This window comes from Rhineura floridana, chromosome 2, assembly GCF_030035675.1.
Source record: "Rhineura floridana isolate rRhiFlo1 chromosome 2, rRhiFlo1.hap2, whole genome shotgun sequence".
Lineage (NCBI taxonomy): Eukaryota > Metazoa > Chordata > Lepidosauria > Squamata > Rhineuridae > Rhineura > Rhineura floridana.
Genome location: NC_084481.1, coordinates 20,066,582 through 20,080,413, shown reverse-complemented (window position 1 = coordinate 20,080,413; position 13,832 = coordinate 20,066,582). Strand labels below are relative to the sequence as shown.

General features: G+C 43.8%; 1 protein-coding gene across 2 annotated transcripts in view; it reads left to right on the top strand.

Moving 5' to 3' along the window:
• Window positions 1–13,832, top strand: part of LOC133376271 (aldehyde oxidase 3-like) — a 95,897-nt gene that overhangs the window by 15,283 nt on the left and 66,782 nt on the right. For both annotated transcript variants that reach the window (XM_061608057.1, XM_061608056.1), the window contains 6 exons: window positions 6,747–6,827; window positions 7,886–8,030; window positions 8,997–9,089; window positions 9,732–9,883; window positions 11,678–11,771; window positions 12,623–12,732. In XM_061608057.1, the coding sequence (XP_061464041.1) occupies window positions 6,747–6,827; window positions 7,886–8,030; window positions 8,997–9,089; window positions 9,732–9,883; window positions 11,678–11,771; window positions 12,623–12,732 (675 nt within the window). The remainder of the gene's footprint in view (window positions 1–6,746; window positions 6,828–7,885; window positions 8,031–8,996; window positions 9,090–9,731; window positions 9,884–11,677; window positions 11,772–12,622; window positions 12,733–13,832) is intronic.

Here is a 13,832-nt window from a genome sequence, read left to right as displayed (position 1 = left end):
GACTTGCGTTGTCTAGGTGGGCCCCAGTTTACATGCACAGTAATGATACTTACAATGCAATTCTATTCATGTCTACTCAGACATCTCATTACGTTCAATGTTCATTATTCCCAGGTAAGAGGGTATAGGATTGCAGCCTTAGAAGAAGTTCTGAGGAATTCCAGGGAGGAAAAGGAATCTGAGGCAGGTTCAAACAGCCAAGGACTGAGGCTGTGAGCACACTAGTTGCCTACAGGAAAGTGTTTCTATTGGCCACATCTGGAGGGGGAACAGGTTGATCTGACAATCAGTTGGAAATCTATTTGAAGCAATTAAAAAAAAAGCTGATCCCACCAAGTTTTACAGTAAAAGATGGGCAGGGTTTGACTAGCATTGCGTGCCCCCATTTTCAGAAAAAGAGGTGGAGACACACTGGAACCGGCAGAACAATGAGTGTGTTTCTACCCTGAGTGGTTTAAATGTTCCGTTATGGTCCCTGATCAGTCCCCCTTGCACTTATGACAGTGATACTCTTCCACCAATGCTCTTCCATTGTTGAGAAATATCCCAAGAAAGCGCTGATACTTTGTTCTAATGCTATGTCCTGTGCTGTTTTTCTCCTATGGCCAATACTGGGTTTGTGTCATGACTGAATAAAAGGATCTTTCTGGCAGACCAGATGGTTGGTGCTGGCTGAGTTGGAGATAGGGACAGAAGATTAAGAGTTGGAAAACTTTGAGAAATGCTGGTGTAGACCATAAAAATCACACCAGCTTCAAGAGAGAGAGATTTCTCTGCTGTTACTATGGCTGTGTACTCATTACTGGCTTAAAACACAGCTAGGTTGTTCTTTTTCTCAATTTGGATCAATGCTGGTATAGGGGAAAAATATCGAAATGCAGAATTTCGTAAGAAACAGCAGGATAGATATGGATTATAGCTAACATTGCGTGTACGCCGCCTCACAAACAAGTGGTTTGGGCACACTGGATACAGAGGAAACAGTTGTGTATGCACAGCCTTGCAGTGCAATTTGTATTGGAATCAGCCACACAGGGCCTTCTCTCAATCCCGCCAACAAAAACAGCCAGATTGGCGGGTACAAGAGAGAGGGCATTCTCAGTGGCGGCCCCCACTCTTTGGAACTCCCTCCCACAAGATCTCCGGCATGCCTCTTCCCTAAATGTATTTCGGAAAGCCTTAAAGACCTGGCTTTTTCAGCAGGCCTTCGGGGTATCCGGGGAGGGTTAATCGATATAATTGTAATGCCTCCTACCTAGTTTTAATATTGTTGTTGTAGATCTATTGTTTTTATTGTATTACTGTATTTTATTAATTGTATTTTAATAATTTTGTAAGTCGCTTAGAGTGGCCATTGGCCAGATAGGCGACGAAGAAATTAAATTTATTATTATTATTATTATTATAATCATGCAAATATAATATCTCCCTCGCCTGTGGTCAAAATCTGGCATGATTTCCTCACTTCTGTTATCTGTCCATTGTCATCCACTCTCCTTGTTTCAGGCAGTGGGCTATTTTCCCTAAAGCCTTATTTCCATCTGATTTTCATGGTTGAGGCAGTGAAGTCTTGCTTGTGTGTTATGCAACCAGTAATACATTTCACTAGATATGTAAAAGTGAGCCCATTGGGCAGTCACCGCCAGTGTATGTTCAACAGGGAGCTGCAACTCATCGCAGCTGAGTGTTTCTGTATAATAATATACATGCTTGTGAACAGAATTGTGGTCAGCATATTTGTAGTGTGAGGAACAGCCCAGTTGCTCCAAATAACAGACTGTATCCAAGAAGAGATAAAAAGCATGCGGTTCTTTGGGCCAGAAATCCAAGCTAGCATTATGTCCTGCCCAGAGTGCGAGACACGAGACGGAGATGAGACTGGAATTAATTCCTGTTTTATTAGAGTAACGGTTACTTCAAAGGCAGTGTGTTTCATAGACTTAGCTATGCTAACTCACTACAGTCCCTAACTAAGCTACCTAGGCGTACTCTGCAGCGTGTGAAGAAAGTTGACTCAGCAACCAAGTCAGGGGGGCGCTGCCTTAAGTAGGGAAGGTCTTCACTCGTAAGCTCTGACTTCTGCAAAGTCTCACCTTCTCACTGACCCGCTTCTTGTGGCATCTCGCACGGGGTGAAGAGGGGCGAGCCTCCACCAGCTCATCTGACAGTACAGGTTCGATAGGTGACGGCTCGGCTTCAGGAGGCGGGAAAGCGTTTGAAGTGCCAGGCGGGGAGTCCGGGTGTGTGTGGAGTTGGCACGCATGCCAGGTCATCCCCCAATGTCTCTGTTGGGGCATCTGTGGGTGGAGTGAGGTCTGCTTTGGCAGGAGAACTGTCCGTGGGAACGGGCAGACTGTCAACTACACCCCCTCCCTCATTGTCCTTGAAAGCCTCATCTACCCCGATTCCTCTCCCTGCTCTATCTGAGGAAGCTGGGGCTTGACCGACTCCCCTCCCTGATCCTCCTGGGAGAGCTGGGGCTCAACACATTAGCATTGCACAACTTTGAACTGAAGCAACCAGTGTTCTTTAACTTTGGGTATCCAGATGTTGTTGAACTACAACTCCCATGATTCCTTAACCAGTGGCTAAGCTGGCTGGGGATGGTGGGAGTTTTAGTCTAAGAATATCTGGGGACCCAAGTTGAAGAACAGTGCCCCAGACCAGCTGTAGTTGTGGTGTCCCAGAGAGCTGCACAGTCCAGGAGAACTGCCTGTGCAGACCTTCAGTGCTCACAGATAGGGCCATCACCAGTCCACCGTGGGCCCCTGTCTCCCCCCATGCACTTAAATACACCCCGTTGTCCTACCTCCTGCGTCAACACGCATGCCTGCCATCACCCAAGATGACAGCAGGGTTGTGTTGCTGCCACTGCCACCATCTTGGGTAATGGCAGGCATGTGCGCTGACACGCAAGGTGAAGTGACTGAGCATATTTAAGTGCCTGCTGGCTGTGCACATGTGGGAGTGATGTCAGCTAGGAGAGTAGATCTCCTGCTCTGCAATTGCACCGCCATCTGGTTGTGGCCTGTGACCCAATGCTGGTGGGGATTGCTGAGTAGGAGCTCCACCCTCCCAGATTCAGGGGCCCTCAGCCAGTGACAAGGCCAGCTACAGGGCCCTCGTCTGGTACCTGATCAGGCCATCTGCTGGCTCCATGCCTGCTCACAGACACGTATGTTTGTGTGAACAGCTCCATGTTGTTGATTGCAAGGTGCCATATTCAAGAGATGCATTCAGTCTAACAGATAAAGTGAGCAAGCAGTTGACTCTGAAAGTTCATACTTCAGTAATCTAAGTATCTCTAGTTGTTTAATCCCTTTGCCATATAATGTAGTTCTTCCTTTATAATGGCCCTGTGTTCTTAATTAAGGTCTGCTTCACATGATCCTCACAATGACAGTTGCAGTTTTTTGATCAACGCAGGCTGATTTCTATCAGCCTATCTTAGCTTGTGGCGAGAAAGATCATGAGAATGCAGCCACTACACACCAAACTCAGCTTTTGGCACATCACACCATCAAAGCTGGAGGACGGGGTGTGGTAAAAGCTAATGCAGGCTGGATTCAGTGTGTCGCCACTGGTTTGCGGTAGACTTACCGCATCTGTACACCATTATTACAGGTTTGCTGAAAAATGTGGCTACCACAAACTAAATGGGCTGTATGAATTGGCCCTTAGTTGTGAACCCTGGGCCATCCCAAGGAATCTTTTTCAGGCCCGCTGTAATCAGTTTGCCGATCACTTCCAGAATAAGATCTCATGTATCCTCCAGGACCTAGACTCTCAAGTTATAGCAGTAGATCCTAGTGAGATGTCCGGAGCACAGTCTTGTCCTGTTTTGTTGGATGAGCTTCAGTTGGTTCAACTCGAGGACGTGGACAAGGTGCTTGGACAGGTATGTGCAACCACTTCGGTACTGGATCCTTGCCCCTCCTGGCTGATAAAAACTAGTAGTAATGGAACAGGTAGCTGGGCCAAGGAAGTGATAAATGCCTCTTTACGAGAGGGAGTGGTCCCGGGCTGTCTGAAAGAGGCAGTGGTGAGACCACTCCTGAAAAAGCCTTCCTTGGACCCAGACAATTTTAACAGCTACAGGCCAGTGGCGAATGTTCCATTCCTGGGCAAGGTCTTGGAACGGGTGGTTGCTGGCCAGCTCCAGGCGCTATTGGATGAAACCGATTATCTAGATCCATTTCAATCGGGTTTTAGGCCCGGTTTTGGCACTGAGACAGCCTTGGTCGCCCTGTACGATGACCTATGTTGGGAAAGAGACAGAGGGAGTGTAACTCTGTTGATTCTCCTTGATCTCTCAGCGGCTTTTGATACCATCGACCATGGTATCCTTCTGGAGAGGCTCGCGGAGTTGGGAGTTGGAGGTACTGCTTGGCAGTGGTTCCGCTCCTACTTGGCGGGTCGTCTCCAGAAGGTAGTGCTTGGGGAACATTGCTCGACACCGCGGGCTCTCCAATATGGGGTCCTGCAGGGGTCAGTTTTGTCCCCCCTGCTTTTTAATATCTACATGAAGCCGTTGGGAGAGGTCATCAGGAGTTTTGGAGTGCGTTGTCATCAGTATGCTGATGACACGCAGCTCTACTTCTCCTTTTCATCTTCTTCAGGTGAGGCTGTCGATTTGCTGAACCGTTGCCTGGCCGTGACAATGGACTGGATGAGAGTTAACAAACTGAAGCTCAATCCAGACAAGACTGAGATGCTGTTGGTGGATGGGTTCTCTGATCGGATGGTGGATATATACCCTGTCCTGGACGGGGTTACACTCCCCCTAAAGGACCGGGTTCGTAGTCTGGGAGTCTTTTTAGACTCTTCCCTCTCACTTGAGGCTCAAGTAGCCTCGGTGGTTAGGAATGCGTTTTACCAACTTCGGTTGGTAGCCCAGCTACGTCCCTATTTGAGTAAAGAGGACCTTACATCAGTGGTACATGCTCTGGTAACCTCACGTTTGGATTACTGTAATGCGCTTTACGTAGGGCTACCTTTGAAGACAGTTCGGAAGCTACAACTAGTGCAAAATGCGGCGGCCAGATTGCTGACAGAGGTCCGAGCATATAACACCTGTTCTGGCCAGCTTGCACTGGTTGCCAATATGTTTCTGGGCTAGATTCAAAGTGTTGGTATTAACCTATAAAGCCTTATACGGTGCGGGACCACGATACCTTGCGGAACGCCTCTTCCGATATGAACCGGCCCGTGCACTACGTTCTGCTACGAAGGCCCTCCTCCGGGTTCCAACTCACAGGGAGGCCCGGAGGGTGATGACAAGATCTAGGGCCTTCTCAGTGGTGGCCCCCGAACTATGGAACAGTCTCCCCGAGGAAGTACGCCTGGCGCCAACTCTGCTCTCCTTCCGGCGCCAGGTCAAAACCTTCCTATTCTCTGAAGCATTTTAAGTTACACTGATTTACTTTTAAAAATGTTTATTGTATTGGATTGTTGATTGTATTTTAGTATTATTTTGTTATTCATTGTATTTTTATGCTATTTTATGTTCACCGCCCAGAGAGCTATTGCTAGTCGGGCGGTATATAAATTTAATAAATAAATAAATAAATAAATTTGCAAGAAGATACCTGGTAAAGCTGATTAAAAACTGCAGCTGCTTTCTTCATTGCTATGAACTGCTGTATATGTAAGAAACATTTATTATTGCATTTATATCCCACCTTTCCTCCAAGGAGCTCAAAGTAGCCTACATAATACTCCCCTCTCTGTATTATTATCCTTATAAGAACCCTGTGAGGTGCATTAGGATGAGAGCTGGTGATTGTCCCAGCGACCTTTATGGCTAAGTGGGGATTTAGGCCCTGGTCTCCCAAGTCCTTGTCTGACACTCTCACCACTGGACTGGATGACCAATGTGGCGCCTATGGGCATGATGGTGCCCTAGAAGTCTTTCCTGGTGACTGTGAACTCATCTGAGACACCACTCACTGACCCCTTAATGATTTAATCATGAAAAGTACATAATGCTGAAGGAGGAATTTGGAAGAACAACACTTTTCATATCAGCACCTGAACAGTTGAACAGAAGGCAGAGTGACTGAGAAGGAAGGAAGGAAGGAAAGGAGAGCAATGTGACAGACTAGGAGAAGGAAAATGGAATTGCCAAGGGAGGAAGGTGGGGTGGGGGTTACAGGAATCAGGAAAATGGGCACGGGGGGACACGTATACACATGCCAGATGCAGTGACCTGGATCCTCTTGAAATTGCTTACATTTCACAGTTTCCCTGCCACTACCACAGTCTCAGGTCGCATCTGGCTCCATTGACTGAACTCTAAAAATTATAGATCTGGTGCTTTCCAGCACTGCCATAGTGCAAAAACAGAACCGAGGCACTGATTCTTATGGATCCTTGTTATTTTTACAAGGGATCCTTCAAAATTACCATCAGATCATAGGTCTGTGATTATACCCATGCAATCTACCACTGTAAGCTTTTATTTGTTGGTGGTATTTTGGGAACCCCTTGTTGCAAATTTGAGAAAATCTATTAATTCTGCTGGATCTGACCTTTGCCAAGACCCTTTGAAAAGCAAATTATGTGGGTGTGACTGTTAACTTGCTCTTTCTGTCTTTCCCATGGAGGTGAAGAGCCGTGGCACTCCCTTAAAAATTCCAGATGTGCTCATAGTCCCAAAAAGGTTGGCAACCCCTGGAGGTATATTATATCCTGCTTTTGTGCTTCCCGTATATGTTGAAATTAAATCTTATTTTATTTTCCTTTAGATGTGTTCAGGACTATGCAAGCCTGAAGAATTCCATCCCATTGATCCAACCCAGGATTATATATTTCCTCCTGAACTAATGGTAGGAGATAAGTCTTTTATCCATGCCTGTTGGGAAGGAGCCTAAATTAAGCTGTCAGGGCATATTAGTCTACACGTTACTACATGTATCATATTGATTTGGGGAGGCTGTGGGAACTACATGTTATACCAGTAAATATGGTTAACTTGAATGCAGGGATTGGGGATGGCGGGAGGCTCAATATGCAGGATGGAGGGGAGTTTAAACCTTCTAACACATTGGAAAATGATCCATGTTCCAATCTTGAATCCTGTCCCAGAAGGATAATCAGTACCGAGAACTTAGAACTGCCATGAGGAGGGGTGCATTTAAACAGAAGAATTGGCAGGCACTAGGCAGGGGAAAGGCTGAAGTGTGTGTGTGTGTGTGTGTGTGTGTGTGTGTGTGTGTGTGTGTGAGTGAGTGTGTGAGTGTGTGAGTGTGTGAGAGTGAGAGAGAGAGAAGTCTACCTGTAAAGCAGCAGCTAGTGGATAAAGAACAAACTCGAATTGATGCCAGCTTGTTAAGTTAATGGAATGCTTTCAAACTGGCACCAGCCAATGGCACACACACACACATGACTGCCAGCCAGGTCTCCCCTGTAACTGCCTCCCTTCTTCACTAGGGTTACCAGGGACACATGGGGTTCTTTTTCCCCAATTGCCTTCCTGCCTTGGCCTTTAGACTTCTTCACTAGAGCATAAAAAAATAGCAACTTCATATCCATGTTTTCTGATCACGGCATTTTTGTATTCCTGCCCATTGCTCTCCTTATCAACACTATTGAAAACTTTCTGAAAATGTCTTTCTAATTATTTTTGTACATACTTTTTAAAGGTAGAAATACATGTAAATTTTATCACACTAAAAATAATCTGCCGTACATTGTGGCTGCACAAAAAGCAAAACTACAAAAAAGCCATGGTTTCTTACATGTACACTAGGAACAGTGTACAAAATGTCTTACTTAGGTATGAAGTACGATTAAGCATTAAAGAGAGGTTGGTTCTCCTTGAAACATCTGTTTGTGTGTCCATCAACACTGTGTGATGCTACATCCATGTTGCTTTTCCTCACAGAGAGTGGCTGAAGAGATCAAAGGAAGACCCCTGCTTTTCAATGGAGAGAGAACTACATGGATTTCTCCTGCATCTCTGCAAGAGCTTCTTAACCTGAAAGCTAACTACCCAAATGCACCTCTTGTTGTAGGAAATACAAGTGTAGGTATGTAAATGGAGCCCTGCCTGTCACATAATCCGTTCAGAGTGTGCATAGCATGATGTAACATCTGTAGTGGAAGCCACTGAAAGTTTAAGATGAGACAAAGCTACCAGATGGGCACCAAAACTTTGATCTATATCTGTTTACATGCATACACAGAGAGAGACCAGGGATAGCCAACATGTTCCCCCCAGATGTGTTATTGGACTCCAACTCCCATCAACCCCAGGCAGCATGGCCAATGGTCAGGGCTGATGGGAATTATAGTCCAGTAAACATCTGGAGGGCAACATGTGGGCTACTCCTGGTTTGGGCAATTGTTTCTGCATTAGTAATATCACTGGAAATAGAAGCCTGATGTAGCAGTTGTCAGTGCATTGAGTTGCTCACTGTTCATGCAGAACACTCCAGGTTAAGTCTGGTGATGTGAGGTGACTTTTTGACTGCCAGACCAAACTTTGCAGCAGAATGAGATAGTAGAGTCCTGAGCTGGTACAATGGACTGTAATAGAGCAGACACGAGGTATGGAACCTCATGTTTGAATGCTTTCTATGTAAAAAAAACATTGTTTTTTAATGCAGGAGACTATTCATAATGTGATCCTCACCTGGTTTCAGGGGCTAGCTAGATGTGACGGTCATAGATATAGATTGAATTTTTAAATGGTTAACTCAGAGATGAACACAATATGGGTGGAATTAGATGTAGTGTTGGCGGTGGCGGCTGCGGTGGCGGCTGCGGTGGCGGCTGTGGTGGGTTGCACCAAACAAGAGCTGAGGATGGAGGATTCCAGAAGGGAAAGCAGTGGTCAGAGGAATGGTTACACACAGACACACACACTTTCCTGCTGCTTTTTTCACTTTAAACTACCCTGAACTCCATTAACAGCTGATCCTTCATTTGCTGCTTCTGCTCCCTTGCTTGCAGTTCATCTTTCTGACATCTCATTCTCATTTTGTCCCTGTTAGGACTTGATATGAAGCTTCTTGGTGTTTATCATCCCCTTCTCCTTCATCCTACTCGGATTCCAGATCTGCACGTTGCCAGAGTCGGAGACAATGGTATGTTGCTAAAAAGCCACTGGGGCAACAATTTGGAATCAGTGTTTTAGTTCAGTTGACAATAGACTGTCCTGAATATTTTACTACAATAATAAACAATGCATGCATTGTACATGCATCATGTGTATATATGAGCAAGCAATAATTCTTAACTCATGGGCTCTACTGAATAAGGTACTGACCCTCCTCACAGCTAAGACTAGTCACATTGTCCCACAGAAATCATGGAACTAGTTGTGACTAACTATAAAAACATTGATTTCAATAGGACTTTGCCATTATTAAGTTTGGCAAGTCCAATGACAGATGGTGGACAGATACACACATATTAGATATTGTGTTTTCATCTACCTTTATTTGCATATATATTTAGCAGATAATGTTTCACATAGTCCTTTGACATATAATGTATACACATTATTTACATGGTTTCTCACTAAGGATTCGACCCTATACGTGCTCATCTGGGTATAAGTCCCATCTAACACATTTGGGTTTATTCTTGAGGAAATGTGTATTGGATTGCATGTATCAGTTATTTGCTGCCCCCATGCCTTTTCTAACACCAACTCTGACTGCAGACCATGACTATTAAACATGCTCATTAGTGCTTTTTCTCTTCTGAAAATCATTTGGCTCCAGGGATCGTGATAGGTGCAGCAACCCATTTTGCCCAGCTAAGGGACTTCTTATTAGCCATTATCCCAGAATTCCCAATGGAAAAGACAAAGATTTACCATACTCTGTTGAAGCAACTGAGAACTCTTGCTGGAGAACAGATTAGGAGTTTGGCGGTAGGTTCCCCACCTTGTTACTTTTGAAGAGGTACATATTACTTCCTCTTGTAGGAACATTGTGAGAACATTATAGTAGGAATCTCCCAGACACCATTTTTGTTCATGTTATCAACTACTCTGATAGTACTGCTAAGCATTTGCCATGACTGCCCTTCCTCTTACTTCAGAACTCAGGTGGATCACTAAAAAGCAACATTTGGCAATAACAGAACAGGTCTTTTATTTTATTTATTTATTTATTGTTTGATTTATATCCCGCCCTTCCTCCCAGCAGGAGCCCAGGGCAGCAATTGTGGGGAGAGGAAGAGTAGATACGATAGTCTATGAGAACCCCGCTTTATCTGAATCATCTTGCCTTCCCTCATTTCTTCCAACCTTTGGAGAACAGAAACTGGCCACATGGTGCCCACTCCTAACATGCAAGGTCTGGTCATAATGAGGAGGCCATTCCTGTATCTCAGGGGTGGGGAACGTTTTCTGACCCAAGGGCCAGATTCTTACATTGCCAACCCTCTGAAGGCGAAGTCGGCATAGCCAAAGGCCAAGTGGGAGATGCCAAAGATTATATTTCATCTAGACTAGTGATTCACAAACCCACCTGCTAGTTCCAATCAAAAAGTCACAGCCTGCTAGTTAGGAATCTCTCATACCACCAAATCTGTGAAAAAATTTGCAAGTGTGGCGTAGTGGTTAGAATGTCGGACTAGGACCTGGGAGACCGGAGTTCGAATCCCCATTCAGCCATGAAACTCACTGGGTGACCTTGGGCCAGTCACTGCCTCTTAGCCTAACCTACCTCACAGGGTTGTTGTGAGGATTAAATAGGGAAGGGGAGAACCATGTATGCCACCTTGAGCTCCTTAGAGAAGAGGTGGGATATAAATGCAATAAACAAACAAATCTTTTATTTTAAGGAGCAAAAGGAAACGCTTTAGTGTCTCATTAATGCCAAGGAACCATGCAGAGAAAAACAGCTAGGTGGTTATTATTTGGAAAATGGCTGGAAGGGAAATCTGCTAGCTACACGCACACATCCATTGTCAATTGCAGTCTTCCAAGGGTTGTTTTCATTTTATAAAGTAAGGAAGCAAGACATGGAACTCTGTGTCAAGCCTAGTTTGTCATTCCACTCTCCTGTTTAAATAAATAAAAAATTTAAAACTTTGTGGATTAAGCTCCCAGGGATGAATCTAACTAAGTCATTGCATAAGCAGAACAAGTTCTGTAGGGGCAGGAGTTGGAGGGAAAGTTTCATTCTGTCAACAAGTTGTTCCACAGTGACTTACTATTGGATGCAGCCCCAAGTGTCTACCCTACAGTACTATAATAACCACAATTTTGATTAAGGGAATCAGCAATAAAGAAACACATAGGTAAGGAAATTAATGGTACATGCTTTATGGATACCCATGTGACACACACACACACACAAACACTGATACTGCTGTTCAAACAGAATGATACTAGCATAGAAAGATGAAAGAATGCCGGAAGATGTTACAAAACATCTAGGTATGTTGAAAAGGGAAAATTCAGGTTTATTCTGAATAAAGAAAAGTCTGGATTTATGAGATGCTGATAAATAAGTTGCATTGACTGCTCCTTCATACAAGGTGTATATTTGGTTGTCTGAAAGTTGATCACTTAAGTTATTGCTGAATAAATCTATTACATTTATTTGATGAGAGATGCATAAATTGAAAGCTCAGAGATCTATAAATGTAATTGCTTTTAAATCTGTATGCTTATACATAATTTAGTTGTAATAATACTGATATCATTGTTCATTAGTCTTTAGGAGGACACATTGTAAGCAGAGGATCAACCTGGGATTTGAACCCTGTCCTGGCAGCTGGGAAGGCTATTCTCAATTTGGCATCAATAGGTAAAAGGCAAAGTTCCCCACTACACATATTTCTGCACTGGGTAGACTGATAATATGTACAATGAAATAACAGTTACAAATACAAATGATGACTGTTAGAAATAATGCCTGACATTCCTGTGTTTCAAACTGGAGCACAGCACATGTCTTGTTTCTTTTATTTGGGCTGATTGCAGGTATTGCCACCACTCACCATATGCTCAGAGGCATATGTTACCAAATTCTTCCAAGCTACACAGGAAGTGGTTTGGACTGTGAAAGACCAACCCAAATTGTATTTGCATTTTTACAGATTTGTAGGGCAGTACAATATCTCAGAGAGGAGGTCAGGTCTCCTGTCCCCTGGTGCATTCACTATAGCTGCCCAATTTCCCTGCTTTTTAAAGTTTGATAGAAATATCTGCTGGCTATAGGTACATTCTTAAACTGCAAGGTTTTTTGCCTATTAGTGAACATAATATTAAATGAAGTCTGTTATATATAACATTGCCCAGACAGGCAATATATAATAAGCAAGTGAAAGTTTATTGTATTTATCACCAGCAAAAAGCAACTGACAAGTGTGCAGATTTGATCTTGTAAAGCTTCTGAGTGCCCTGCCTTGGCTACAAATTGAGAACAGAAGTTCCAGTTCACTCATCTGGAATGGCTAGAATGATTAATAGTTGCCAACACCCTTCATACAAATGTTTCTGTTGGGTAGATCTGTATTTGAAGAGGCCCGATAAGATGCGCCTAGATCTCATATGGATGCAGGAAATATTTTGGCTATATTTTTCTCTTACATGGGGTAGATATGATCAGTAATTGTTAAGAGCACATTCTCTAAAGAGTATTCTTTTCTCTATCAGATGGAACACGACAGATTCCCCTGAATGATGAGTTCCTTGCAGGATTGCCACAGGCAGACCTTTCACCAAGAGAGGTCATAGTCTCTGTTTTTATTCCATTCTCAAAGAAAGTAAGTTGTGTGTTTTTTCTCTTCCTCCCCACCCCACCTCAAACCTAAGATGCTTTCTACATCACTGAACACTTTGTTTACAAGAATTCTTGTAACAAAATCTCAACATATAATCAGGCCATGGAGGCACATTGATGACAAGTCAACAAAAACTCGAGATAGGCAACATATTTCCAAGTATTCATTCACTTGAAAAATCCACATATAAATTGTCTAGAGACCAATGAGGGTTGAAGGTAAGATGATAGAGTTGTTGCTCCCTGTTGTTTATTTATTATATTTATACTTTCATGTTCAGTTAGGGATGGAATGGAAAATGGAAATGGACTGCCTTCAAGTCGATCCCGACTTATGGCGACCCTATGAATAGGGATTTCATGGTAAGCAGTATTCAGAGAGGGTTTACCATTGCCTCCGTCTGAGGCTAGTCCTCCCCAGCTGGCTAGGGCCTGCTCAGCTTGCCACAGTTGCACAAGCCAGCCCCTTCCTTGTCCGCAACTGCTAGCTGGGAGGCAACTGGGCTCCTTCGGACTATGCAGCTTGCCCACACCTGCACAGGTGGCAGGGCACATAACCCCTGAGCCACTCACTGTGGGGGTGATCTTTAGCTGGCCCTTGACACCCAGGAGACATGAGCGGGGATTTGAACTCACAGACTCTGGACTCCCAGCCAGGCTCTCCTCCCCACTGTGCTATACCAGCTGTGTTAGTGATGGAAGTATCCGTTAATTTTGGTTCTCTTGGTTTCTCATTTTTTCCAATTTTAAATTCAGTTCTGTAGCAATTTGCTACTTTCAAAAAATCCTCATGAAAAGTCTTCAGCGTTTTAGTGTGAATTTATTTTCATAAAAATATTTTTGTCTGCAGTTTATACACATTTCCTAATACACATTGCAAGCAATTTCTCCTAATATAATGTATTTTTGTATGTTATTTTCACCAATATGCACATTTCCTCCTAATATATGCATTTTTGTAAACATTGGTTGGAGAAGTGCATCACTAAAGGCAGACATGCAAATTTCAAAGGAGTGTTGTGTTTCACTTCTTATATCCTTTCAGAGAGTGTGAATTTGATTAAATGTGAACTGAACTCCATC